At 38.5% G+C, this 27,312-nt stretch overlaps 7 protein-coding genes across 13 annotated transcripts; 5 read left to right on the top strand and 2 right to left on the bottom strand.

Annotated features, from left to right (window-relative positions):
* Positions 1 to 167: 167 nt before the first annotated feature.
* LOC108007748 (prolyl 4-hydroxylase subunit alpha-2) lies at positions 168 to 24,953 on the bottom strand. Of its 7 annotated transcripts, none has more exons than XM_070995680.1 (9): positions 18,564 to 18,793; positions 18,226 to 18,510; positions 17,341 to 18,166; positions 17,124 to 17,289; positions 16,348 to 17,067; positions 16,010 to 16,294; positions 15,131 to 15,956; positions 14,912 to 15,077; positions 14,188 to 14,327 (listed from the first exon to the last, which is right to left on the bottom strand). In XM_070995680.1, the coding sequence occupies exons 5-9, from the start codon at positions 16,548 to 16,550 to the stop codon at positions 14,320 to 14,322; spliced, it is 1,488 nt and encodes a 495-aa protein (XP_070851781.1). In that variant the 5' UTR covers positions 16,551 to 17,067; positions 17,124 to 17,289; positions 17,341 to 18,166; positions 18,226 to 18,510; positions 18,564 to 18,793; the 3' UTR covers positions 14,188 to 14,319. The 7 variants fall into 7 exon arrangements, 6 of the variants coding, with proteins under 6 accessions (XP_016926993.4, XP_070851781.1, XP_070851780.1 ...); XM_070995677.1 differs by lacking the exons at positions 14,188 to 14,327; positions 18,564 to 18,793 and adding exons at positions 14,696 to 14,855; positions 24,820 to 24,953; XM_070995676.1 differs by lacking the exon at positions 14,188 to 14,327 and adding an exon at positions 14,696 to 14,855.
* On the top strand, positions 2,463 to 3,977 carry LOC108015795 (protein terminus). The gene has a single exon (XM_017082353.4). It carries the CDS (start codon positions 2,609 to 2,611, stop codon positions 3,893 to 3,895), a length of 1,287 nt encoding a protein of 428 aa, XP_016937842.4. The 5' UTR covers positions 2,463 to 2,608; the 3' UTR covers positions 3,896 to 3,977.
* On the bottom strand, positions 5,901 to 7,567 carry LOC108007752 (protein terminus). Its single transcript, XM_017071507.4, has one exon. It carries the CDS (start codon positions 7,185 to 7,187, stop codon positions 5,901 to 5,903), a length of 1,287 nt encoding a protein of 428 aa, XP_016926996.4. The 5' UTR covers positions 7,188 to 7,567.
* Positions 19,134 to 21,182, top strand: LOC108007749 (prolyl 4-hydroxylase subunit alpha-2). Its single transcript, XM_017071505.4, has 8 exons — positions 19,134 to 19,346; positions 19,399 to 19,704; positions 19,790 to 19,989; positions 20,048 to 20,163; positions 20,224 to 20,649; positions 20,703 to 20,741; positions 20,810 to 20,975; positions 21,031 to 21,182. Exons 1-8 carry the CDS (start codon positions 19,162 to 19,164, stop codon positions 21,108 to 21,110), a joined length of 1,518 nt encoding a protein of 505 aa, XP_016926994.4. The 5' UTR covers positions 19,134 to 19,161; the 3' UTR covers positions 21,111 to 21,182.
* LOC108007758 (prolyl 4-hydroxylase subunit alpha-2) lies at positions 21,201 to 23,233 on the top strand. The gene is made up of 6 exons (XM_017071512.4): positions 21,201 to 21,431; positions 21,485 to 21,787; positions 21,853 to 22,037; positions 22,127 to 22,761; positions 22,823 to 22,988; positions 23,042 to 23,233. Exons 1-6 carry the CDS (start codon positions 21,220 to 21,222, stop codon positions 23,110 to 23,112), a joined length of 1,572 nt encoding a protein of 523 aa, XP_016927001.4. The 5' UTR covers positions 21,201 to 21,219; the 3' UTR covers positions 23,113 to 23,233.
* LOC108007759 (prolyl 4-hydroxylase subunit alpha-2) lies at positions 23,132 to 25,211 on the top strand. Its single transcript, XM_017071513.4, has 7 exons — positions 23,132 to 23,457; positions 23,515 to 23,666; positions 23,781 to 23,931; positions 23,987 to 24,183; positions 24,238 to 24,764; positions 24,839 to 24,992; positions 25,057 to 25,211. The coding sequence occupies exons 1-7, from the start codon at positions 23,243 to 23,245 to the stop codon at positions 25,107 to 25,109; spliced, it is 1,449 nt and encodes a 482-aa protein (XP_016927002.4). The 5' UTR covers positions 23,132 to 23,242; the 3' UTR covers positions 25,110 to 25,211.
* A 66-nt stretch (positions 25,212 to 25,277) lies between these two features.
* Positions 25,278 to 27,284, top strand: LOC108015797 (prolyl 4-hydroxylase subunit alpha-2). The gene is made up of 7 exons (XM_017082356.4): positions 25,278 to 25,494; positions 25,552 to 25,703; positions 25,791 to 25,941; positions 25,995 to 26,191; positions 26,252 to 26,895; positions 26,951 to 27,116; positions 27,168 to 27,284. The coding sequence occupies exons 1-7, from the start codon at positions 25,283 to 25,285 to the stop codon at positions 27,224 to 27,226; spliced, it is 1,581 nt and encodes a 526-aa protein (XP_016937845.4). The 5' UTR covers positions 25,278 to 25,282; the 3' UTR covers positions 27,227 to 27,284.
* The last annotated feature ends 28 nt before the right edge of the window (positions 27,285 to 27,312 follow it).

Raw genomic sequence — 27,312 nt, 5'->3', positions numbered from 1 at the left:
CCAAAAGAAAGCAAACTATCAACAGCTCAATATGTGTATACAGGATACATGTTTCAGATCCTGTCCTTGGTGAGCTCCAAATCAGAGTTGGGAAAGATAAAAAATATGAGTAAAGCTAGCAAAATGTCAACACACTGCGATGGCAGAGGAGGGCGGACAAACCAAATGCACAGATTTCATCCAGCTCAATTTTGCAGGATTTACCGGATCGCCAGGACCTTAAACTCGGACCCGGACAGGTGTCCTGGCGCATCCATTAGACGACCCTCAGCTGAGCTTTTAAGCAGCATGCCCGGAAGGCTTTCACTGAAAAGGAGCAAGTTGCAACTCATGGGAATGCAGTCTGAAATTTGTATGACCCGGATACGCATGGTGTGAGTTCGGGTCGATATAGTATGGGGTCCATCTATCCGTTGGCCATCCGGGTGTCCGGTTGATTGCTCGTCAGCTTCGACTGGCGTTTGGCTTTCGGTTTCACACTGTGCAGAGCAAATAAAATTTTTTACAGTCGCTCTTTGATTTGATTTTGAGTGTAAACCTGATGGATGCGGATTGGTCACTGCCCCACGGCCATGGAACCGGTGTCAGTTGAAGTCACCACTTTGCCTGCAACTTTGCGGCAATTTTTATTTACCAGTGGCAATCCTTTTTGCAATACTTCTTCGAGCTACACTGCATTTTGGGGCCCCATCGCAGCTGCCATCCCCTCGTCCTGCATCAGACTTAATTAAGTTTTGTCCTGTCTGCTCTGTGGCATTGTTTACAGGCCAACCAAGTGCCCAAGCTGCGAGAAAACACAAAAATAGAAAAATAAATAAAAGCTGAAAAGTTGAAAATGTGCAACAAAGTGTGGGGGAAATGGTTGTACGCCGAATAGTAAAGGCTCTAAGAAGCTTAGAGGTGTTTATGAATATTTAAATACTGCTTTAAGAGAAATTCATATACTAAAATGCGTGAAAAAATATATATATTAAATCACATACGATAAGTGTCTCAGATGTGCATCAAATATAAATAATTTTCTCCTTACGTGAAGTCAAATCTATTATATTATTTTACTACATTTTGCAAATATGAAAACAAAATTGAAGAAAACTTTTTTATAATTACAATTAAATATTTAAAAAATATAAAACCTGGTGAACTGCTTATATGCTTTAACAGTTTTAGCAATTTTTTTTATCTAGAAGAGAAGATCTTCAATTCTTTTAAAATTTTAAATTCCTTCGTATGTTTCTGATAATATAATTTCTAAAACAGAATAATACGAGATACTTTTATGATTGCCAACCCATAAAAAAATGCCTTGAAATTTCCATTAAAAATGCAGTGCAATGAAAGCTAGATGAATGGCCTGGAGCAGACCGAACTCGGTTAAATAATTATTGTCTACTTTCGCTTTAAGCACCTTCTAATTGCCTTTGTTAATTTGCGAGCATATTTCACTGGGAAACAGCTTTAAATTGCACAGAGTGAGTAAGACTCTGTGGCAGGAGGAAACCGAACCCAAAACCAAAACCTAAACCAAAGCGGACAATGAAGCGTGAAAAGCGGAAACGGAAATTAAGCGACTGCAGAGGGACTCCAGGCTCCAGAGCTCCAGATCCTGTGGCAGGACATCGCCGTCGCCATTGTCGCGTCACTTGCCACGCGATGGCCATTGTCCAGAGTCCAGTGTCCCTGTCCCAGTCCCTTCTCCACTGGTCATTGTGCACTTGTTTTTTCCGCGGACCAGACAACGGCTGCGTGGAAAAGGCTCAAAGGGCGGATGGAGGCGGTTTTTCCGGGCTCCACTGTACGGTCCGCCCTGCGTTTGACTGCTGCAAATTGGACGAGGTGGCACACTTTGTTTGCTCTCCTATTGGTTGATCTTTTTGCCCTCAGCCACTTGACTGAGTTAAAGATGGGGTTGCAGGCTTTAAGACAGCTTCAACTAGTAAAAATTATTTAAATGGGCCCAAATATATAAGAACGACCTAAATACATTTATAGAGTAGGAAAATTAATCTAGGGTTTAATTTGCAGTTCTTTAAATAATGTAATTTATTCAACAATTTTGTAATTGAAATATGTTATTTGATATTACACAAAGCCAAACACAAAACACTTTCATTGTATTTTACTTTGAGGTCCTTTACTATTGTTTTAACTCTTATTTGAATATTATTTTAAGTTCAAACACACCTTTATCTTATTTTCTAGAAATAGGTACTGTACTGGATCTAGATGAGAAGATCAGTTACCTCGCAATTTTTATGATCGCACAGCTGCCATCCTGAAAATTAGCACACCTTGAAGACCCATAAATAGATTAGGTAAAGAGAAAATCCCACATGCAGATGTTATTCCACCGAGAGGAGTACCTGTGACAGGTAAAAGGGCCGACTACCTGTTACCCTCTAGCATAATTTTGTATATAAGCTTCTTTTACAAAGAGGGTGATATCAGTCAGCCACTGAATATTGTCCTAGACACATCTCAGTAATTCTGAAACCATTGCGAAGAACAAACTTATATCATTCCTTGATATCGAAAAACTCAGTTGAAGAGCTGTTTCAACCATTATTCCACCTTAAGTTTCGAAAATCAGAACCACCTTATCGTAATCATGTTCGACGACGAGCCGATTTCCAACTTTGTGTTCACAAACGACGAGACGACGCAGACCTTCCACCACCAGTGGTTTGCCCAGGGCCAGTTGCACGAGTGTCCCACCTGCTACAGCTCCATCGACGCCGACGAGCCGCCCTCCCAGCATTGGCTCCGCGGAGGAGAAGGGTCCCAGGGACTGCAGCTCACCAAGCAGCAACAGGCCGTCCTGGACATCATCGAGGCCCGCCAGATCGAGACCTTCTTCTTCTGCGACGAGAGCTCCAAGGACAAGCTAGACCACTTCATGGGGGAGACCTGTGCCCGGGGAATCCCCGAGCTGCTTCGCTGGATGTTCCAGAACAACACCGTGGCCGTGGAGTTCAACCTGGCCTGCTACGTGAACGCCATGGACCAGGTGCTAATCTTCCAGAGCGGGTCCCTGAAGGTGGACCATTACTACGACGTGGACGAGTGCGTGGGAGTGGTCTACGAGATGCTGATGCAGAGGATCGAGAACTACCTGAACTGCAGCAGTGAGTTCGGCATGGCGGAGTGCAGCATCACCAGGCTGAAGGTCCAGGTCAAAAGGATTCGGGTGGATGCGGAGAGTCAGCCTGCGGAGTCCCCCTTCTTTGACCTGCCCCTGCAGCTTAAGCAGGAGGAGGGTCTGACCACCACTTCCAGTCCATCCACCAGCGAATCTGAGTTGGCTAGCCTGCGATCCGCCTACCTCAAGCACTTCCGCGAATGCAACGGCTACTTCCCGCCCAACATGCGGGTTAATCTCTACGGAGTGCAGCAGTGCAAGACCACCAAGGAGCTGTACGTGGTGCCCTACCACGTCAGCGAAACCCTGCAGCAGCTGCCCAACAAGAACTTCCTGATCCTGAACAACATCATGGGGCAGTTCCAGCGGCTCCACGAGCTCTCCACCCCCGTCAAGTCGATCGAAAGGGACCCCACCAGCTCGCCCCCGAAGGACCTGCACTGCCGAAGGTGCCGCGCACAGTTCTCGAGGAGCAGCAAACTGCACATCCACCAGAAGCTGCGCTGCGGCCAGGACTTCTCCGTGGACAGCATGCACGCGGACATCGTCGAGATCTACGAGCAGTGCCTGCCCATCTCGAGGAGCGTCTTCCAGCACGCCTGCTACGGCATCACCAAGCCCAAGACCGTGATGCGGAAGGGTCAGTTCGTGCCCATCGAGTGCGACTGGCGCAGCGAGAGCTCCGTGAAGGTGCAGCACGGCCCGTGTGTGGTCATTAGCAACGCCCAGCACAGCAGCCCCTGTAAATTTTATTAAATAAACAATATCTTTAAGCACAAACATTTCTTCTCTTTCAACTATGGAGGGAAACATTTCCAATGGCTAACTATAATAAGCTCTGCACACAAAAAGATTTTCTCGGTCAAGTAAAACATAATAAATAATAATTAAGTATTTAAAACACTTGAGCCTGTATCTGTTTTTGCTTCGTTATGAGTTCCTAAAAGGTGTCGTTTACAATTCCCAGGGGACAGGAAGAGTGTTATAATCTTTTGATTATAAGAGATGTTAATTTCACCTGCTCAAACAAACCCTTCGGTCATATTGACCAATGTACCAGTTAAATGGAATAAACCCTTGCAATTGGTCATTTCACCAACAAATTTGTTACTCCTATAACAACATAATACATAATCATTACTATTTTAAACTATTTTACAAAAATGTTATAATTATGTATGTAAAAAATTGTAGAGTAAAGGGCTACACTGGATTCGTCGGAAAGTATGTAACAGGCAGATGGAAGCGATTCCGACCCCATAAAGTATATATATTCTTGATCAGGATCACTAGCCGAGTCGATCTAGCCATGTCCGTCTGTCCGTCCGTCCGTCTGTCCGTAAGAACGCTGAAATCTCGGAAACTATAAAAGCTACAATACTGGGATTAGTCATGCAGATTCCTGATATTCCTGCGAAACGCAAGTTTGTTTCGGCAGGGTGCCACGCCCACTTTAACGCCCAAAAGCCGTCCACTAACTTCAAAAATTCGTAAATATGAACGCGGGTATCTCGGAAACTATCTAAGATAGAGAATTGGGATCTCAGATATAGATTCCGTTCCCTGTACGCAGTGCAAGTTTGTTAGCGAAGATGCCACGCCCACTCTAACGCCCACAAACCGCCTAAGTCACAATTTTCATCCTAGAAAAAAATGTTTACTTAAATCTATTAGTATCGTCAATACCTATCGATTGACCCAAAAAAAACGTTTGCCACGGCCACTCTAACGCCCATAACGCTTAAATCTATCTACCGCCTACATAACCATGTATTGAGATCACGGGTAGGTGGCGCATTTCAATCTCGCTTTGCTGCTTGCATATCTCCATTTCCCTTTGGTCCCATTAGCTGAGAAACGGGTATCTGATAGTCGATGTACTCGACTATAGCGTTTTTATTTTTACGGTAGTTTTACAGTAGCTATAAAAATAAAAAGCATTTTATTAAATATGTTTTATATGATCAAAATATCACACCTTTATAGATTTTTGTTTTTTGAGAAAGTAATTAAATTGTTCATCTAAATAAGGAGCTACATTTTAAGCTTGAATGTATCTCCAAAATAAAAATAAAAAACAAGTTTTGAAGTCTGTAAATTGATTTATAAGGAAATGATCCACAACTTACTATACCCGTTACTTGTAGAGTAAAAGGGTATGCTAGACTCGTCGAAAAGTATGTAATAGGTATAAAGAAGCCTTTAAGACCCCATGAGGTATTCGAGTCTGACCATTTATTAAAAAGTTTAAATGAGTGTGTCGTTTTGGAAACACCCGATTCGCTACATGCATCTCCACCTCCCTCACACTACACTTCGCTGAGTAACAGGTATCTAATAGTCAAAGCAGTCATCTATAGCGTTCTGTCTTGTTTTTTACTATACCACTGTTATACTACTAATTATTGCACAATAGTAAAAATTTCTTTAAGAGTAACTACTTTATTGATCAAATTAAAAATTCCAAGGTTTCTCCCATTTAACTGGTGTATTGGTCATTTGACCGAAGGGTATGTTTGAGTAGGTTATGTACACAAAGTGCGCTAGACCAGCTGGGAATTGTAAACGACGCCTTTTAGGGACACAACAAAGCAAAAACAGATACAGGTTCAAGTTTTTTAAATACTAAAATACTATTTATTATGTTTTACTTGACCAAGAAAATCTTTTTGTGTGCAGAGCTAATTATAGTTAGCTATTGGAAATGTTTCCCTCCATAGTTGAAAGAGAAGAAATGTTTGTGCTTAAAGATATTGTTTATTTAATAAAATTTACAAGGGCTGCTGTGCTGGGCGTTGCTTATGACCACACACGGGCCGTGCTGCACCTTCACGGAGCTCTCGCTGCGCCAGTCGCACTCGATGGGCACGAACTGACCCTTCCGCATCACGGTCTTGGGCTTGGTGATGCCGTAGCAGGCGTGCTGGAAGACGCTCCTCGAGATGAGCAGGCACTGCTCGTAGATCTCGACGATGTCCGCGTGCATGCTGTCCACGGAGAAGTCCTGGCCGCAGCGCAGCTTCTGGTGGATGTGCAGTTTGCTGCTCCTCGAGAACTGTGCGCGGCACCTTCGGCAGTGCAGGTCCTTCGGGGGCGAGCTGGTGGGGTCCCTCTCGATCGACTTGACGGGGGTGGAGAGCTCGTGGAGCCGCTGGAACTGCCCCATGATGTTGTTCAGGATCAGGAAGTTCTTGTTGGGCAGCTGCTGCAGGGTTTCGCTGACGTGGTAGGGCACCACGTACAGCTCCTTGGTGGTCTTGCATTGCTGCACGCCGTACAGATTGACCCGCATGTTGGGCGGGAAGTAGCCGTTGCATTCCCGGAAGTGCTTGAGGTAAGCGGACCGCAGGCTAGCCAACTCAGATTCGCTGGTGGATGGACTGGAAGTGGTGGTCAGACCCTCCTCCTGCTTCAGCTGCAGGGGCAGGGCGAAGAAGGGGGACTCCGCAGACTGACTCTCCGCATTCACCCGAATCCTCTTGACCTGGACCTTCAGCCTGGTGATGCTGCACTCGGCCATGCCAAACTCACTGCTGCAGTTTAGGTAGTTCTCGATCCTCTGCATCAGCATCTCGTAGACCACTCCCACGCACTCGTCCACGTCATAGTAATGGTCCACCTTCAGGGACCCGCTCTGGAAGATCAGCACCTGGTCCAAGGCGTTCACATAACAGGCCAGGTTGAACTCCACGGCCACGGTGTTGTTCTGGAACATCCAGCGAAGCAGCTCGGGGATTCCCCGGGCACAGGTCTCCCCCATGAAGTGGTCTAGCTTGTCCTTGGAGCTCTCGTCGCAGAAGAAGAAGGTCTCGATCTGGCGGGCCTCGATGATGTCCAGGACGGCCTGTTGCTGCTTGGTGAGCTGCAGTCCCTGGGACCCTTCTCCTCCGCGGAGCCAATGCTGGGAGGGCGGCTCGTCGGCGTCGATGGAGCTGTAGCAGGTGGGACACTCGTGCAACTGGCCCTGGGCAAACCACTGGTGGTGGAAGGTCTGCGTCGTCTCGTCGTTTGTGAACACAAAGTTGGAAATCGGCTCGTCGTCGAACATGATTACGATAAGGTGGTTCTGATTTTCGAAACTTAAGGTGGAATAATGGTTGAAACAGCTCTTCAACTGAGTTTTTCGATATCAAGGAATGATATAAGTTTGTTCTTCGCAATGGTTTCAGAATTACTGAGATGTGTCTAGGACAATATTCAGTGGCTGACTGATATCACCCTCTTTGTAAAAGAAGCTTATATACAAAATTATGCTAGAGGGTAACAGGTAGTCGGCGCTTTTACCTGTCACAGGTATTTCTTTCGGTATAACATCTGCACATGGGATTTTCCCTTTACCTAGTCCCTAATCTATTTAAGGGTATTTAAGGTGTGCTAATTTTAGGGACAGCAGCTGTGGGATTATAAAGTTAATTTTGCTTTATTAAATCAAATAGGTGTTAACTTTACTCCTTGTGGTTGCAATTTTTCAGTGCAGTTCAGGTGTCGTAATGCTTGTCTACATTATTTTATTACCTTCTTGTATGTAAATTCGCAATTTACCCTTAAGAAATAATATTTTGCTTGAAAATGAATGCATTATATTTTTAAAGTGCCTTTAATTATTGAGTTACGGGGCGTTTTTCTCAAAAAGTGGCGTACAATTTTAAGGCTTTTTAGGTCGACCAAAGGTTTTTAAAGATAATTACAGATGGCAAGCTTGCAAAATTGTAAATCCAGATAATTAAAAGATTAAAATTTTTTTTAATATTAAGACTAGCTAAAATGATAATATTTTTGAAATTTAAAGCTTTAAGGCATTATAAGCAAGTTCATTAAACCCAAAACACAATTATATTTAAGAAAATGGATTTGTAAAATGAATGCTGAAATTCTAAAGAAATGAAAAATGGAGTTGATTAAAACGGCAAAAATTATTTTATGATCAGGACCAGCATCGGAATACATTTCCCCCGGGGACAAACTCAAGTGTCACAACACGTAAGTCAACACGTGGAAATTGGATTATTAGGGCGGCGCGTGTGTACACATGGCACAATGGCAGACGAGGGATCCGGCAAATTGGACTGCAAGTACTTCAGGACGACGACCAATGTCGATTGGGTAACCAACGAGGCACAAAACAAGCATTCTAGGAATGCGGGGTCATTTAAAATTCAGCACGAAGCAAGAAGTCCAGGACGAAGCGTCCTAGGAATGCGCTTTAAGCAGCATCCATAATTCAGTCAGCAACTGAATTATCGTCACAGGTCCTTGGATTTGTGCCATGGATTGATATGTAGCGATATCGATGGGTTATAGCTTGTTTAACTGGTGTTTAATATTTAATTTCAAAGCTCTTAAATACATTTTCCATTTTATATTACATATACTTTTATTTTGACCGACCTATACATTAAATAATTAATTTGTTCTCCTTAAAAATTTGGTATAAGCACAGTACTTGCGAAATTTTTAATGCCAATATGAACATTGTTAGTATAAAGATAAGCTGATGTTACTTCTATTTTTTCCTTTGTCCATTTGACATTTTATATAAAAAATGTTCCTCTTTTACTTAGGTATTTTATTTGAAAATGTAGTCTTTGTATTATGTGGTTTGACTTTCTAAAAACAACTGGAATTGTTGTTGTGTGGGCTTCAGAACCATGTACAACTCATAAAAACCAGCCAAAGCGAGTTTCTGCTAGACATTGCTCATTGTTTTGATTGCCCAGACGGCAACCGCAAGGACAGCCAGTGCGGAATATGGTCAAAAAACCAGAGCCTTTAAGCTTAAACTTTAAACCCATTTCCCAAAGTCCAGAGACTGTCAGATCGCATATCGAAAATCGATTATTCTTTCTCGGCTATGTTCTGGTTATAAATTACAAAGCGAAATGACATGTCGTCCCTCGTCAAAATCGCCGACGCTTAATAAATCGTGTGGCCATTTTTTGCACTCCATGTGGAACTCATTATAGCCGTCACGCCCTAATCCCAAAGCGTTGTAATAATAATTCAAATACGGCGGCACATTAGTTCCGCCGTTTTGAGCAGCCAGTGTACAATAAGCGAGGAGCCAACAGGTTGTGACAAGTGGATTTGGCCGAAACCGGAGGCTTGAACAATTTGTAGACACTTCACAAATGACGGAGAAGTTATTAAATGGGTGTTGCAATCGTAATGTGGCACTTGAAAAAAAAATGGTCCATTAATATATATATATTAACATGTTACTGGATTCGATTTATCAATAATTTTACCTTTTAATGTTTTGAGAATAGTGTTATTATCTATAGGTATTAATAAAAGTATTAAAAATATTCCTTTATTCTTTTGAGATTTTGATTTTAATACCATTTCATTGGTTTCAAGACAGATTTATTTTTAAGTGCACTGGGGAATGATTGATAGACCATTGCGGGATGGAGAAGGAAGGCCTACTCAGAATCGGAAGACATGCGCCCATAAAACGTTTTCGGCAAAATGTTCATCAAGTAGCCATACAATAAATAATATAACAGTCAGAAACATTTGATGGAGAACCATAAAAATGCAGCTCACCCAAAAAAAAAAGCAAGAAAGACTACACAGCTCATTCAAATTGTAGCCATGTACATATAAGGAGCAGACAAAAGATATAAAGTAAATGAAGCGCCTCACGAAATGCAGACTTCGGATGAGTAGTGGCAACACCCATACGATGTGACGAGTATTTTCATTCTATTTCCATTTGCACATTCTCGTAACTCAGTTGCCATTCAAAGGCAAAGGCAGGGCCACGAAGAAATCGAAATCAATTGTAACACACAATGAAAACAGTTTTCCTACACAATAAATGCTTACCGCACACATTGGGATATTCGCAGCATTGTGCACTTGAAATAATTCATTTCAAAACATTGAATAAATTTCGAAAATATATAGGAAGTTTACATGTTTTATATTTTAAGAATTGGGAAGTAAATGAATTGAATTATGATTGCCTAATAACAAAAAATCTAAAAGACTTTATAATTTTCCTAATCTTTAAGAACCCCTTTTATACGATAATGGTCCAGTATAATTATTAAATCAAAAATGTTTGTTGAACTACTAAACTACAAGATTCAATTAATTTCCAACCGGTTATATAGATATGTAAGTTCGTAAGTATGGCTAAGAACTTGCAGTTAATTAGTTTTAAAAATATATACAAATATTATAACAAAATTAAAAAAGAGGAAGCAATAAAAACCAAATTTCAAAATTTGTTTCAATAGACATTTTTTTAAGTGTTTGCACCAAAAAGTAAAAGAGTCACACAAAGCAGCTCTTGCTTTAATATAAAAATAATCATTTAAGCAAGATGCTAGGACCCAATCTTCCAGGTTATTTTGCCTGACAGCAGTGGAACAATGGACGGCTGGGAGAGTGAATCGCATGTGAATCGAATCGAATGACTGAATGACAAGTTGTCAAGATAAGGTTTAACATCAATCGCGTCTTGCCAGACTTTGGCAGTGCTTAACCTTGAGATGTTCGAATTCAAAATGGTTATTTTGTCTGGATTTAGGTAGTGTGTGTCATGACATTTGTGCAGGATTTTGTGTTTCAATAAGTGTATATTTTTAATAAACAAGCTTTACGCTTACTGATTAGAAGATCATTGATTCAGCCTTAAGTCTTTAGTTTAAGCTGCTTTGTAGATTGACAATCCATAATTACTGATTATGGATTGGTATAAAAACGGTCAGTTACCTTAAAAATAGGATTTCAATACCTACATATTCCAAAAAAAAACGATAGATTTCAAAATAAAATTTTGAAAATGATTCAATATTGATAGCACTTCTTAGTAGAGCTGGATCACAAAAAAGGAGACAAACATTCATTTTTTATTTATGGTATCTCCGTGTTATTAATTATATTTTGAGTTTCCCCTTACCAATTTAAGTGATACATGATTTAGTTTACAACTATAATGTCAAACTTTAATTTTGCAGAATATATAAATGAGTATATTGCGAGCTAGAACTTGACAAACTTTGAAAATGTGTAATTTTTAAACAATTTAGTGACTAAGGCGTCCATTGATATTGTAAAAACTCAAAAAAAATATAACAAAAAACAGACACATGTACAATTTTAAGATTACCGTCCAAAGGAACCCGACAATATATATTTGCACAAAATCCATTGTTTAATATTTTATTATCATTTATATTTGTTATAGCTTTGCAGTGCTAGACCGGTAACAGCTTTGCGCCTGAAATTTGAATGTCAGTATTGACCAACGTAATGAGGTTCATGTTATTCCCTTGGACAGTGTTACCATCATCCTTCTTGGAGCATTTTGTCTGTAAACTAGTGAACTTTAAGCTTGGACAATATATTTGTAATAATATAGTCCACGCATGCATAGCATAGATTACATTCTTCAAATAAATAAGAGCCGGTTGTAAAAAGAGCACATTTTTCATACTTCACAAAAGCCAAATGGACAATACCTCCATCCGACCATCGGGTTTTTTCAGCTTCATTTTTATGAATTCAGATTGGGTGCAGTGACGCACATCAACGAATGGGATAGAGCAAGGCATTCAGGCGAGTGTGCCAATTTTAATACCCGTATGAATGAAAATTTCGAAAATAAAATCCGAAGGCTGCGGAGCAAAAAAACCATAACAGGCAATCAAAAGGCAGAGATGAAAATTAATTTTGCCAGGCCTTAGCTATGATTAAGCCAAGGATTACAACCAACGTGTGTACGTATGCAAAAGTAAATGTCTGAAAGAAGGGATTCGCAAATACAAGGCAACAAACAAATGCCAAATTGATGACTCGTCAAATGGATGTTATTAGCATAAATTGCTTTATAATGCCAAAGATTGTTCGCCAAAAGCATTTTAATCCGCATACGATTATCACATGCTTGTACATTTGATTTTCCACGGTCTGGCAGTCATACTTCAGCCCATCTCGGCTCAGACAGGACCCCTAAGTGATTTGTTTATTCAAGAGGAATTGATTGCAACGAAAACCGAGCCAGACAAAGACAAAGGCAGCCAGCTGCGTCCCGAGCATCCGATTCCGAATCAAAATGAGCACCGAAAACTCAGACAGACACGGAGGTTGTATAAATTCCATACATCCATTGGACGAACTCCCACTCGCCCGAGAGCACAAGTGTAAATTTACCATTTTTATCGTTTAAGTGTCGCGTCATTATAATTCAGTCGAACATATATGGCACTCGAGCCATTCGAATTGTTTATGGTAGACACATTAAAAGTTTGTTCCAAGAAAGGCAGCACCACATGTTTGCTTTAGAAATATATCACCCAAAGGCAATCAAGATAAAATAACATAAAAAGCAAATAAAGAACTTGATATTGCTACGAAGAAAATTTAAAAATTGCACACACTTTTTATAGGTTGCTCTACTATAGATTAAACATTACATATTAGTTTAAAAAATTCAAGAACGTTTTTTGGAATGAATTTACTATTGTCCTTTTGAGTGTTATAAAAATAAATATAATTTAGGCAACAAAGTGTATATACCCCTTGTAATTGTAAGTGTATTTATTTCCTTCGAATGAAGTTTATTTCGATATAAAATATTTATAGACCTGTACAGACTTGGTAATATCTCAGAAAATGCCAAGTGTTTAAATTGTAATGAACGTATGTTTATGGAACACAATGGAATTCAAAGGTCAGTTCAGCACTTTGTTAGCCACTAAAATCAGATTCAATTGTCGTTAGGATATAAGAAGAAAGTCGCGTGCACTCACCCCACATATTGCCCTTTAGGATCGGGCACTGATGATATATAACACTTCCCTTGGGGTTTACCCAAACTAGCATAGAACCCTTCCGAGGTTTCACTTTTAGCTGACGAGATGGAAAAACTATTTCTCCGCCTTTTTCAGCATCGCTCAACTAAAGTATTTTGGGGAAATATAAAAAAAAATATGTTCTTAATAAATAAAAACATCCTTACAAATATCAAAGTGTTTGCTTTGTTGGGAGTCGTGGATTTGGCAGTATCATCGGGATTGTAGTTTCCAGCAATACCATAATTGATGACTTCTAGCATTTGATTTCCTTTCGATGGAAATCCTGTGATATCTATTATCAGACCATTAATTTTGCGAGCAATATCATGTGAAGAACTGGATAGATTTCCGATTTTGCAACTGCAATTCCATGATAGGTGTTCGTTACGTTGAAGTTTTGGTCTGGACGCGTTCTTTAATGTTTCTATATCTTTTTTACCGAGGAACCCATGAAAAATACTTATATGGGTTTCCATTGACAACTCCTCCATTTTTAAGGGTGCCAATTGTAGGAATGGCGTCCAATCCACATAACGACAAACAAGATTTGTGTTTGCTTTGCTATAACGGTTTGAGCATATTTCCTTTTGAAGCTGATGATCTTTCTTGGGCTTCGTAAGTTTGATGGGATTCGCTTGCAAATATTCAAGTTTCGGCAGTTGCTTCTGCATATAACTGTGATTGGGAAGAATTGAAAGCAAGTCTTTCGCAAATTTCTTGGCTTCCAAGTATCGCCCTATAATCAAAAAACGGTATACAAGATAGAATAGAATGTGGTAAAGCATCATCATCATCATCATGGTTAGCATCTTATTCTTAACAGATCTATTAACTATTTGCTCACCAAGTCCCTTGTTGGCCTCCACCAGAGATTCCAACAAGTTTGAATGTTCCCAAAGCTTAATTTTTAGCTCTTCCCGATTGGGATGGTCCTCGTAGTAATAGAGAGCCAATTGCAGCCAATTTTCCGATTCATTGTAATGTTTTAAGTCTTGATACATTAGACCAAGTATAAGACACTCATCAATACTCCATTTCTTGACTCTAAAGTATTTTAAATATTGTGATCGTTTAGGATGTAGGATATTTTGTATTCTTACTTGTAATCTTTGCCGTCTAATATTCCTTCTGCCATGTCATAAGAGTCTAAATTATATACAGTTTGGAGTCTATAGACAGCACCCAAAGATTCCTCAAAGTCCACAGAAGTTGGTTGCTGCATCAATAAGTCTTGAGAAATCAAAATTTCTTTGGACCCCAGTTCTTTTTTTAAAATGTTAATGTATTGGGGCCAATCCGTGTATATGTGTCTCAAAACTTTAAGTCCAAACAGAAAGTTATGCCCCGGTGTTCTCAGCAGATCTTCTGAATATTTTATGGCTCTGCAATTAAAAAAGTTCGATTTATAAACTCTTTTTGTTCTTGTTACTTACAGCTTAATTTTTTTTAAGTGCGTCTTTAACACTTCGTTATAATTCTGTAGATTTTTAACTTGTGTTTCTTTCAACTTCAACAATGACAATTGAGATTCTGATGATATTGCAAAGTCATAAGACTCGGGCGCGGATAAAACCAGGCCCTTAGCTTGCAAGCCAACGCCAGCAGCTAAAACTATGAAGAGAAGCAACATTTTAACCATGACAATTGCTTGTTCTAACTGTTCTACCAATTTTGAGAAAAACCAAACACTTTAAATCTAAAGTAAGAAAGCTTAATTCGAAACGCTTCATGGTACATTTTGCATTTACTAAAATAATTTACTTCCTTAAAGACTATACAAAATGTTTTTTAAAATTGTTCCTTTAAAAACTTATTTAAAGTATTACTAATATATTCAGGCAATGGCTTTATCTTTAATGGACAAGGCCGAATAAACATTTGGGGATATTCCCGAAACCATTTGGTGGCAACTGAAAACCATCGAAATAAAATATTAAATACATAATTTAAATGTAAAATGACTTACTCCACTTATCCCCCATCAAAACGGGACAAGATATATGTGCAGCTCTCCAATCGCTGGTTCCATTTAATAAAAGATTGTACCACACCAACAAGGATCCTTTTTGTGTAGGGACTCTTAGGTCCAAGAAGGGAAATACAGTTTCACCACCCAGCTCTACATCGCTTAGCTAAAAAATAAAAGTGAGTTAGCAGCTTTACGTGAAATCTCATAAAATCTTACATAATACAATGCTGTTATAATGCGGTTGCCGGAGATCCAATATTTCTTACTATCAGTTGATGGTACAGAGTCCTGGTGCTCAGAAAAATGTCCACCAATGCCATAGTTACTAATCTGCAGATCCTCAGACTCCACCACACTTAAACCTGTGACATCCATTACACGTTGGTTCAAATTTTTAATTAACTTATGAGCACTATCTTTGAATCGCATAGATTTGGAAGTGCGAAAATTAGAAAAATCTTCAATCAGTTGATCAGAGGAGGTGTAAATGGTACTGCGCCTCAGGTGCGGATTTGACAGAGCCTTAATTAAAACAATTTCCTCGTTATGGATGAGATTGTGATAAATATTTATAGGTGGATCGAGGTTTAGCTCCTCTACTTTTATAGGTGCCAACTGAAGAAACGGCGAGGAAAATAGAAGATGGCAACGCAAATATTTCTTAACGGGATATTCCACGCGACAAGCCGGCTTAAATAGATGTTTACTAATTTTTTCCGGTTTCGGAGTTTCGGGTGTCAAACTCAAGTTTTTCAGCCTAGGAATTTGTTGTTGCCAAAAACTGTGGCTACGGTCGATAGCCAACGCTTGTTCGGCATATTCCAAAGCAGCCTTAAATCGGCCAGAGCTCTGAGCTGCCTTAATTAGCAGCTTTAAAATAAAATCTTCGGACCATCCAAAGATATCAAATTGTTTAGAGTTTGGATCCCTGTGGTATTTTTCCAAAGCCAGCTGGAACCAACGCTCTGCATCCTGGAAGTCCTCGTTCAAATAATGTACTGAGCCTACCATGAGGCAATCCACAGCATTGAATTTTTTGCATCTATGATAAAATTTAAATCAATATTAACGTAATGAAAATGCACTATTAATCACCTATTTTGCCTTCCTTTTAGCAAACCAACTGACATTTCAGCCGGATCGAGTCTGTAAGTTGATTGAAGGCGATGCATGCCATAAAGAGCCTCGTCATAGTCAATTTTCGTGGGCATTATATGTCGTAAACTTTGTAATTGGGCAATTTCCTTATAACCGTGTTTTTCCTTTAGAAAATTTAACCATTTTCGCAAGTCAACATAAAATTCTCGGGTTTGTTTAAAGGTGGCTACTGTATCGGACGAAGGTTTTGACGTAACGAGATCCTCCAATTGCTTAGTTGCCCTAAAAAGTATTATTTTCAGATAAACGCGAATTCTTTAGGGCTTGCATCTTACAGTTTGACTTGGGTTAACCGCTTAGTTAAGACTGTGGCATAGTTTCTTAGGTTCCTAGTCGCCTCTTCCCTCAGACTCAACAATGGCAACATGTGAGCCTGGGATAAAGCATACCCATGCGCAACTCTTGAGAGTTCTACTTGTTTCTCGGTGCTTAGGGCAACTCCATACAGTAAATATATAAGAACACAAGCCCGAAACATGGCAATAGCATATTTTAACTGATATTAAAGAAACTAAAAAAATACGTCTTTTAAATGACCTTGTCTAATGCTATTAGTTATGCTTGCTATTTAGTTAAAAATGTTTTTTTTTCCAAACAATAATAATAATAATACAGTATTTTAATTTTTAATTACTTAAAAAACTTTACATTTTAATAGTTTCTCCCTCCTCAACTGAAAATAATAAAATAAAGGCGCCTTCTACTTGCCCTAAATAAATCCACTATACCCTATTGTCAATAAAGTTTCCCTGCTAAATGCATTTGATATGCTCTTAATACGAAATGTAGGAGTTTGATGGGTTATGTCCTTCATGGTACATTTTGCATTTACTGAAATATATTACTTCCTTAAAGACTATACAAAATGTTTTTTTAAAATTGTTTCTTTAAAAACTTTTTTAAAGTGTTACTACTATATTCAGGCAATGGCTTTATCTTTAATGGACAAGGCCGAATAAACATTTGGGGATATTCCCGAAACCATTTGGTTGCAACTGAAAACCATCGAAATAAAATATTAAATACATAATTTAAATGTAAAATGACTTACTCCACTTATCCCCCATCAAAACGGGACAAGATATATGGTCAACTCTCCAATCGCTGGTTCCATTTAATAAAAGATTGTACCACACCAACAAGGATCCTTTTTGTGTAGGGACTCTTAGGTCCAAGAAGGGAAATACAGTTTCGCCACCCAGCTCTACATCGCTTAGCTAAAAAAAAAGTGGGTTAGCAGCTTTACGTGAAATCTCATAAAACCTTACATAAAACAATGCTGTAATAATGCGGTTGCCGGAGACACAAAATTCCTTACTATAAGTTGATGGTACAGCATCCTGGTGTTCAGAAAAATGTCCACCAATGCCATAGTTACTAATCTGCAGATCCTCAGACTCCACCACACTTAAGCCTGTGGCATCCATTACACGTTGATTTAAATTTTTCACTAACTTATGAGCATTATCTTTTAAACGCATAGATTTGGAAGTGCGAATATTAGAAAAATCTTCAATCAGTTCACCAGAGGAGGTGTAAGTTGTAGTACGCCTCAGGTGCGGGTTTGACAGAGCCTTAATCAAAACAATTTCCTCGTTATGGATGAGATTGTGATAAATATTTATAGGTGGATCGAGGTTTAGCTCCTCTACTTTTATAGGTGCCAACTGAAGAAACGGCGAGGAAAATAGAAGATGGCAACGCAAATATTTCTTAGCTGGATATTCCATGCGACAAGCCGGCTTAAATAGATATTTAATGATTTGTTCCGGTTTCGGAGGTTCGGGTGTCAAACTCAAGTTTTTCAGCCTAGGAATTTGTTGTTGCCAAAAACTGTGGCTACGGTCGATAGCCAACGCTTGTTCGGCATATTCTAAAGCGGTCTTAAATCGGCCAGAGCTCTGAGCTGCCTTCATTAGCAGCTTTAAAATAAAATCTTCGGACCATCCAAAGATATCAAATTGTTTAGAGTTTGGATCCCTGTGGTATTTTTCAAAAGCCAGCTGGAACCAACGCTCTGCATCCTGGAAGTCCTCGTTCAAATAATATACTGAGCCTATCATGAGGCAATCCACAGCTTTGAATTTTTTGCATCTATGATTAAAATTAAATCAATATTAACGTAATTAAAATGCACTATTTATCCCACTCACCTATTTTGCCTTCCTTTTAGCAAACCAACTGACATTTCAGCCGGATCGAGTCTGTAAGTTGATTGAAGGCGATGTATGCCATAAAGAGCCTCGTCATAGTCAATTTTCGTGGGCATTATATGTCGTAAGCTTTGTAATTTGAAAATTTCCTTATAACCGTGTTTTTCCTTTAGAAAATTTAACCATTTTCGCCAGTCAACATAAAATTCTCGGGTTTGTTTAAAGGTGGCTACTGTATCGGACGAAGGTTTTGACTTAACGAGATCCTCCAATTGCTTAATTGCCCTAAAAAGTATTATTTTCAGATAAACGCGAATTCTTTAGGGCTTGCATCTTACAGTTTGACTTGGGTTAACCGCTTAGTTAAGACTGTTGCATAGTTTCTTAGGTGCCTAGTCGCCTCTTCCCTCAGACTCAACAATGGCAACATGTGAGCCTGGGATAAAGCATACCCATGCGCAACTCTTGATAGTTCTACTTGTTTCTCGGTGCTTAGGGCAACTCCATACAGTAAACATACAAGAACACAAGCCCGAAACATGGCAATAGCAAATTTTAACTGATTTTTTAAACTTTAAACAAAAAAAATACATCTTTTAAATGACCATGTCTGAGTCTAAACCTATTAGTTATGCTTGATATTTAGTTAGGATAAAAATGTTTTTTTTTCTAAACAATAATAATAATAAAGCAATATTTTAATTTTTAATTACTTAATAAACTTTACCTTTTAATAGTTTCTTTCTCCTCAACTGAAATAATGGGATTATAGAAAAATAAAGGCGCCTTCTACTTGCCCTAAATAAATCCACTATACCCTATTGTCAATAAAGTTTCCCTGCTAAATGCATTTGTTATGCTCTCAATACGAAATTTATGGGTTTGATGGGTTAAATAACAAAGTTAGTTAGTTATTTCCCGCCAATAAAAGAAAACATGTCCTTAATGCTATTAATATGCTTAAATTTACTTGCTATTCCAGGAGGACACTTTGAAATGTCGACTGATCCAGCCAAGTCCATAGTTGGAATGAAAGGACTTGTGGATATGGAGGGTTTCTTCATCAGTGAATTGACAAACTACGCAAAAGCTCTAAAGGACAAAATAGATACTATAGAAAGGTTGGTGGGGTCAGCTGTGAATGAATTTTACTTTATTGAGGTATATTTTTAGCTTCCTTCAAGACGTACAATCAAAACGAGATATTTCTAGGAGAAACCCAAAAGAGTTCGTTGCTCATCCACTTAACGCATTTTCCCTTATTCGACGAATGCATGAGGATTGGACCCACTTGGAGCTATATATGTCGGAACAAGTAGGTATGAGCTACCTTCAAGCCATTAAAAATGGTTTAGACGAAGCGCAACCCACCGATAAGGATTTAAGGGATGCAATCGGTGGAATCATCTCGCTGCATCGATTCTATAATCTACAGCCAGTTGACATAGCCAAAGGACTGCTAATGGGGAAACAATACAAGTGAGTTATGAATATTTAAAATATTATAATGCAACATTTTAACCATTTTTATTGGTTTATTTCCCTTAAATTCTTTACTTTACAGTGCCCATTTAACTACACTGAATTGCCAGACACTAGCTCTTGCCTGTCTCAACTCTAATTTTGACAGGGATGCTTTGAACTGGTACAAAACTGCTGTAGAACAGTACGATAAAGATCGGGATGGCCATGTATACAGCGAAGTATTTGAGTTCAAGCTGCGTGACTTGTACATAAATTATACATCAACTTTGGTAGTCAAAGGTATGTCCGTTTAATCGATTTTAATATTTTTTCACGTACTTAATTTACTTCTAAAAAGGTTTCCGAAAAGCCGCGCTCGATATTCTTCGGAATGTATCCGATTTAGATGCCACCCTCTGGTTACTTCAGAAAGATGTCTATGAAATAGGTAAAATAGATGTGCCGGATCCCACGGTAAGATGAATAATTTTTGGTAAATCTATAAAAATAAATTAAATACGTTTTCTATGCTAGTTTATCGTAGAGCGGGGGATCGATCATAATGGATGCCAAGGATTCAGAAAGACAAAAAAATATTTCAGTAGTCACTATGAACGATGGACCTCAGATTTTCTTAGGATTGCCCCACTCAAAGTCGAGATCCTAAGCTTAGATCCTCATATAGTAATCTATCATGATGTAATCTACGACAAAGAAATCTCGAGGGTTAAAATTATCTCTCTCCATTCGCTGAAGAGTACACCGCAATACCTACATGGTGACGACTTTAACGTCAAGTTTTCTAAGGTCCCCGAGGAGCAGGAAAGTCCACTAAACCGACGGATTAGAGACATGACAGGAGAGAACGTGATGGAGGACACAGATTTTATGATAAACAATTTTGGTATCTGTGGGTTTAGAGGTTATCATACAGACAACCTTGAAGTGCAGGATCAAACGGTACCAACTTAAGAACTTCTGAATTATATATTATTATTATTATTATCTTGCAGGCAGAACTAGGCGATCGCCTTACAAGCATTATATTTTTTGTAAGTATAAAGAGTATATAAAATGTAAGGTTACATTGGATAGATATAGTAACACCTGAATATTTTAGTTAAGCGATGTGGTTCAAGGTGGTGCCATATCTTTTCCGAATTTACATCTGTCAGTTTGGCCACAAAAGGGCAGCGCATTGGTTTGGCAAAATCTAGATCAGAGCATGCATCCTAACGAAGATCTTTTGCACTTCTCATGTCCGGTTATAGTGGGCTCTAAATGGAGTAAGATGTCACACTATTAAATAAGTGCATTTATTAATACAAATTTATTTCTTAGCTCTCGTAAAGTGGTTGCATGAGAAACCTCAAATGTTTTTCAAACCGTGTAAAAAAGAGTTTAAAGAGTTCAATATATAAATGCCATAACTAAAGCATGTAATTATAAGCGTTAAATAAATAATTTCAACAACAATTGTCGCTTTATTATCCAGTTTTTGTATTACAATTATTTAAAAGTGGTCAAACAATGCCGAATGTTTCGAGCCTCATTATTCTACTTCTACTAGTTCAGCCCTATTTTTCAATGGAACCGGATGAGAATGAGGAACGTTATAATAAGGATTATTACAGTTCCTCAGTTCAGGGACTAGTTAGGCTCTTACAAGTGGAGCAAGAGTTTATGGAGAAATTCACTATCTATGCTAATGTCTTACAGGAGAAAGTTGACAACCTAAACATGTGAGTTCTTTTTCAGAAAGAACATGTAATATCCTATGCACTTAAATTCTTAGCTACCTAGATAACTTGAAGCGTCCCAATCATTATACTCACAATGAGAGGGAAAAGTATGTTTCCAATCCTCTCAATGCCTTTGGACTAATCAGAAGACTTAATCAAGATTGGCCGAAATGGCAAAACTATACTCAGAAACCTCTGGGCCTTGAACAACTAAATGCGATGCAAAATATCCTAAGTATAGCCCCAGAGTCCTTCGACATGAACGAAACACTAAAAGCTATGCATCGCATTGAGACAACCTATGATCTCCAACCAAAAGATATAGCAAAGGGACTGCTTCAAAGCCAACAATTCAAGTAAGTCTTAAGAAGCACAAAAGAAAATATATGTTTAAATCTATGAAGATTATATTTTTTAAAAGCTCTAAACTTGAGTTAAGAGACTGTTTGGCATTGGCACACCATAAATTTGAAATTGAAGATTTTCATCGATCACTTTTATGGTTTCAAGAAGTTTTAAATGTAAACACAAATCCGAGTCAGGAGATCATTGATGAATTACTGGGTATTACATTTAAGGACTTGGCCTTGTCCATATCTACGCGCAGTAAGTAAACGTTATTATTAACGAAAAATATTATCACTTTAAAACTATTATTAAAAATGATTAAGAATAATATTCGATATTTTATGCAGGCATATATATGTCGAATCAATCGTTAAGTAACGAATCCATCCATGAATTAGTAAGCAGACAATTTAAAGATGCTAAACCTAAAGATTTGGAAGACTTTATTATCTCAAAACTAAAACAATGTGATAAAGAAAGTTTTACTGGCACCAATGCCTCGAGAACACCCGAAAGTGACCATAGTATTGGGTGTCAAGGATTTTTTCCCAAGTCGACCAATCTCTTCTGCCTTTACAACTCCACCACAAATCCTTTTTTAAAACTAGCTCCCCTTAAAATGGAAGAAGTAAGTCGGGACCCCTACATTGTAATGTATCACGAAGTATTGTCCGACAAGGAAATCGAGGAAATGAAGGGAGAGATTGGGGAAATGGGCAATGGATGGACAGGGGTAGACGATCCTAAGGAAATTGTGGCCCGCGTCTTTTGGTCGACGGAAGATTCTCCATTCAGGGCTCGAATCAATCAACGCATTTCTGACATGACGGGCTTCAAGCTGGAGGAGTTTCCTGCCTTACAACTCGCCAATTTTGGAGTGGGTGGATACTTCAAGCCGCATCACGACTATTTTACAGAGCGTTTAAGAAAAATTGATGTCAACAATACTCTGGGCGATCGAATTGCAAGCCTTATCTTTTATGTAAGTGCTAAAGTTAATTTCTTAAAGTATCGTTGTTTAATTAAGTTTATGTTCTTGACAGGCAGGAGAAGTTTCGCAAGGTGGACAAACAGTATTTCCAGATATTAAGGTTGTGGTGGAGCCCAAAAAGGGAAATGCTCTGTTTTGGTTCAATGATTTCGATGATTCATCGCCAGATCAGCGATCTCTGCATTCTGTGTGTCCTGTTATAGTCGGTTCCAGATGGAGTGGGTATTATGAGAAAATATGTTGGGTCCCGAATCTAATTATATAATTTCAGCGATTACAAAATGGATACACTACGACCCGCAAATATTTGTGAAGCCATGCAGTCAAAGGCTTTTCAAATGAAGTTCTTAAACCGTGACGTGTTGACGTAAAATAAAGTTTGATTTTTAGAAGTGTATAGAATTCATTAGGGACGCTATATCCCTGTAGAATTTAACTTTTCTGGCTGTTTTTATCATCCAAGTCAGTTAAAATGAAAAGCTTTCAAGGTTCGCTTATATTTTTTTTACTTTTTTCGAGGCAAATTACTGCCCACACTACCAACAATATTATTAACGATGACAGCAGCCATTTATATAGCTCTTCAGTCACGGGACTTTTAAAACTATTGGAAATGGAGCAGAACTTTATAGAGACTATGAAGGCATACACTAATAAAATGGCCGAGAAAGTTAAAAACCTGCAAGCGTAAGAGATTTTATGTAAAGAAGGTACCCTTTGTAAAGCTGGGTCTATCGCCCACAGATTTATCGACTCGACTGACTATGGAGTCAAGGAAAGTTTAGAAGATCGTGAGAAATATGTCGCTAATCCATTAAATGCTTTTAGTCTTATGAGACGGACACATCAAGATTTACCGAAATGGCACAACTACTCACAGCAGTATGTGGGAATGGGTAAGAATATTATTCATGAACTAGCAGAAAAGTATTTTCTTCTTTTCTTTTTTTTACCTATATATACGAATAAGGATTTTTCTCAAACTCAAACAAATAATATATCATTTCAAGAGGAACTGTATGCCTTAGAAGAAATCTTAGCGAAGGTGCCGGATGAAAAGGACATGGAGTACTTCTTGCGAGAAATGCATCGGCTAGAAAAGATTTACGATTTGGAGGCCACGGATTTAGCAAGAGGTCGTCTGCAGAATAAACAACACGAGTAAGTACAGCCAAAACTTTTTAAAACTCCACAATATATTAATATTATTTTGCAGCATTGAGCTAACCCTAAGGGACTGTGTCGTTTTGGGTGAGCACAAGTTGCAAGAGGGAGACTACAAACGAGCTTCTATGTGGTTTCGAATGGCCATAAAGCACGAACCCGAGGAGAATGCCGAGATAGTTAATAATATTCTAGGAGATCCAAGGGACAGATTGAATAAGCAGTACGCTGGCTCAATGATCATATATGGTAAGTCTTTAGTACCAGTTATATCCCATTTATCTTTTTTCATTCAACATCCAGGCATTATTAAGTCAAATCCTTCGCTGACTTTCCAAGAGGCTAAAGAAATATCCCACGAAGCACTGAACACATCTAGCCTAGAAGATATGGAGTATCTTATAAACGAATTGCTGAACCAAACTGATAACGAAATTATTCGGGAAATGAACGTAAATAGGACAACTCCAACCGACTATGAATTGGGATGCCGTGACCGGTACTCCAAGCGGAGTAATCTAGTTTGCAGTTACAATTTTAACCAAACTGAATTCCTACGTATAGCACCTTTGAAGCAGGAGGTGATAAATGTAGATCCATACATTATAATTTACCACAAAGTTCTTAGTGATGACGAGATCGCAAAGCTCAAGCAGGACTCGGAAATCAATCCCATTAAGATAAGCATCCGTCAACGGATAACAGATATTACAGGAAACATGTTTCCAATAACAGATGACCTAAAAGTATCCGATCATGTCCCAAGTTCTTATGATAAGCCTCTTCATAAATTCGTAGATGCTAACCAAACGGGAACATTAATATTTTTTGTAAGTACCAAATATAACCATAGTAACTGAAATAGTACCTAAGAGTAATATTTACCTTTCCTATTCAAAAACAGCTTGATAATGTGGAACAAGGTGGTGCGACGGTGTTTCCAAAACTAAAAGTATCCATCTTTCCCCAGAAGGGAAGCTGTTTGTTTTGGTATAGTGAAAGCCCAGATCCTCGCATTGAAGCTTTGGAATGTCCAGTCCTTCAAGGAAATAAATGGGGTAACTGCAAAAATAGAGTTACTTGTATAATACAATTATGTAATGTATTTTTCTTTAATTTTAGTTATTACAAAGCAGATGCATACCAAAATAAAGGATTTTGGACTTAAACAATAGATAAACTATAAACTAAATGTTTTCAACGATCTAATAAGTATATATTTAAATACAAATTGGTTAAACAAGTTTTTAACAACAAATATATCATATCAAATCAATTCAGACCTTAAAAAATCTATTTAACAAAGAATTACAACTGTTTCTCCGAATTGAAACTATCTTTAGTCAAAATGAGACCATGTGTCAGCTTACTTACATTTCTCCTGTGCTCAGTACCAATTGCTGTAGAGGGTGACGAGGATAAACTCTTCGATGAAAGAAACGAACGTTACAGTTCCTCTACTGTGGGACTTTTAAAATTACTGAAAGTGGAACAACAGTTCACCGATACCCTCATAAAATACGCAGTGCAACTAGGAGAAAAAAGCCAATCGCTTCATTCGTAATTCAATTAGTTATAGATGGTTTATATAGTTGGTCAAACAAAATCTGTTTTTAGGTACTTGTCTGAAGGTGGCCATCAGTCGAACCGCAGCCCCAAAGAGAAAGGGGAATTTATTTCCAATCCCTTAAACGCGTTTTCCCTTATAAGACGGACAAGCGAGGATTTGCCTAAATGGTACACGTACTTTAAAGATTCAATTAAAAATGGTGAGTTCTAGGTTTTGAAGTGCCAACAAATTCATTAACTACAAATAGAAATACAGTAATTCGTTTCTCTATACTAATAATAAACAGAGGACCTGAGTGTGCTGGATGATCTAGTTAAAAAGGTGCCAAATAAGGTGGATCTAGATTCAGCCATACAGGGAATCCAACGTATAGAAAGAGTATATGACTTAAAAATTGATGACATGGCACAAGGGGTTCTACATGACAAGCAGTACAAGTAAATTCAAAGCCCATTAAATTATAATACTTTAAGTAAAATCCTTCCTTTAGTTCTCGACTTTCCTATCGCGACCTCATAGCCATGGGAAATATGATGTACCAACAAGGCGACTATCAAGCATCTGCCAAATGGTATCGTATTGCTTGCAAACGCGAACTGGATGATCTTGATATGTTATTAAATGAGGTTCTAGGAAATCCATCCGAATACCTCCACCGGCAATACATAAAAGCCCTATATATACATGGTAATGCATTTCTAATAACTTAATACCCATTTAAATTTACTTAATTTGTTTATAATTTAGCCAGTACTATATCAGAACCTTTGAAGTCTGCTGAAGAAGCCTTTATTACTGCTGAGAACGCTATGGCAGACACCGGTCAAGAAGATGTGGACAATTTAATGTTTAATCTGAATGACCGGGAAAACGATCTTGTAATAAAGATTCAACTGTATCAGATAAAAAAGCGTCCCACCAATTTCGAAATCGGATGTCGAGGACTTTATCGCCGAAAACGAAACCTTGTGTGTCGCTACAATTTCACTACTACCGCGTTCCTGCGATTGGCCCCTCTGAAATTTGAGGAAATCAACTTGGATCCCTATATCGCCATGTATCATGAGGTTCTTTATGATTCAGAAATTGAGGAACTTAAAGGGCAATCCATAAACATGGGTAATGGGTATGCGGACAAAAGAAACGGTACGGAAATCAGAGATACAGTGGCCCGACATGCCTGGTGGTCGGATACATCTTCAGTGCGAGAGCGCATCAATCAGCGCATTATTGATATGACGGGATTCAATTTCTCAAAAACAGAGGAGATACAGGTCGCAAACTATGGATTGGGCACATATTTCAAACCGCACTTCGACTACACCTCCGATGGATTTGAAACTCCAGATGTTACTGCATTGGGCGATCGTTTGGCTAGCATTATTTTTTATGTGAGCTTACACTATTTGTTTAATGTAACATTTTTTAATGGTTTTCATTTTGCAGGCTAGCGATGTTCCTCAGGGCGGAGCCACTGTTTTCCCAGATATAAACGTCTCGGTCCTCCCACAAAAGGGCAGCAGTTTGTTCTGGTTTAATTTGTTTGATGATGGAAGGCCTGATGAAAGAAGTAAACATTCTGTGTGTCCAGTAATTAATGGAGATAGATGGAGTAAGTATACAGTGAATTTACGTACTGCATCTTAGAATCTTTATCTTTCAGCTCTCACGAAGTGGGTCCATTTGTTTCCTCAAATGTTTATAATGCCATGCCAACCATAAATAATAACCTTAATTTTAATTTGTAAAATAAAACCAATAAGAAATATACAAAAATAAATTGCTAGCCTTTTTAAAGAAAATAATAC

The sequence above is a fragment of the Drosophila suzukii genome, chromosome 3 (genome assembly GCF_043229965.1).
Source record: "Drosophila suzukii chromosome 3, CBGP_Dsuzu_IsoJpt1.0, whole genome shotgun sequence".
NCBI lineage: Eukaryota > Metazoa > Arthropoda > Insecta > Diptera > Drosophilidae > Drosophila > Drosophila suzukii.
This window is presented reverse-complemented; position numbering and strand designations above follow the sequence as displayed.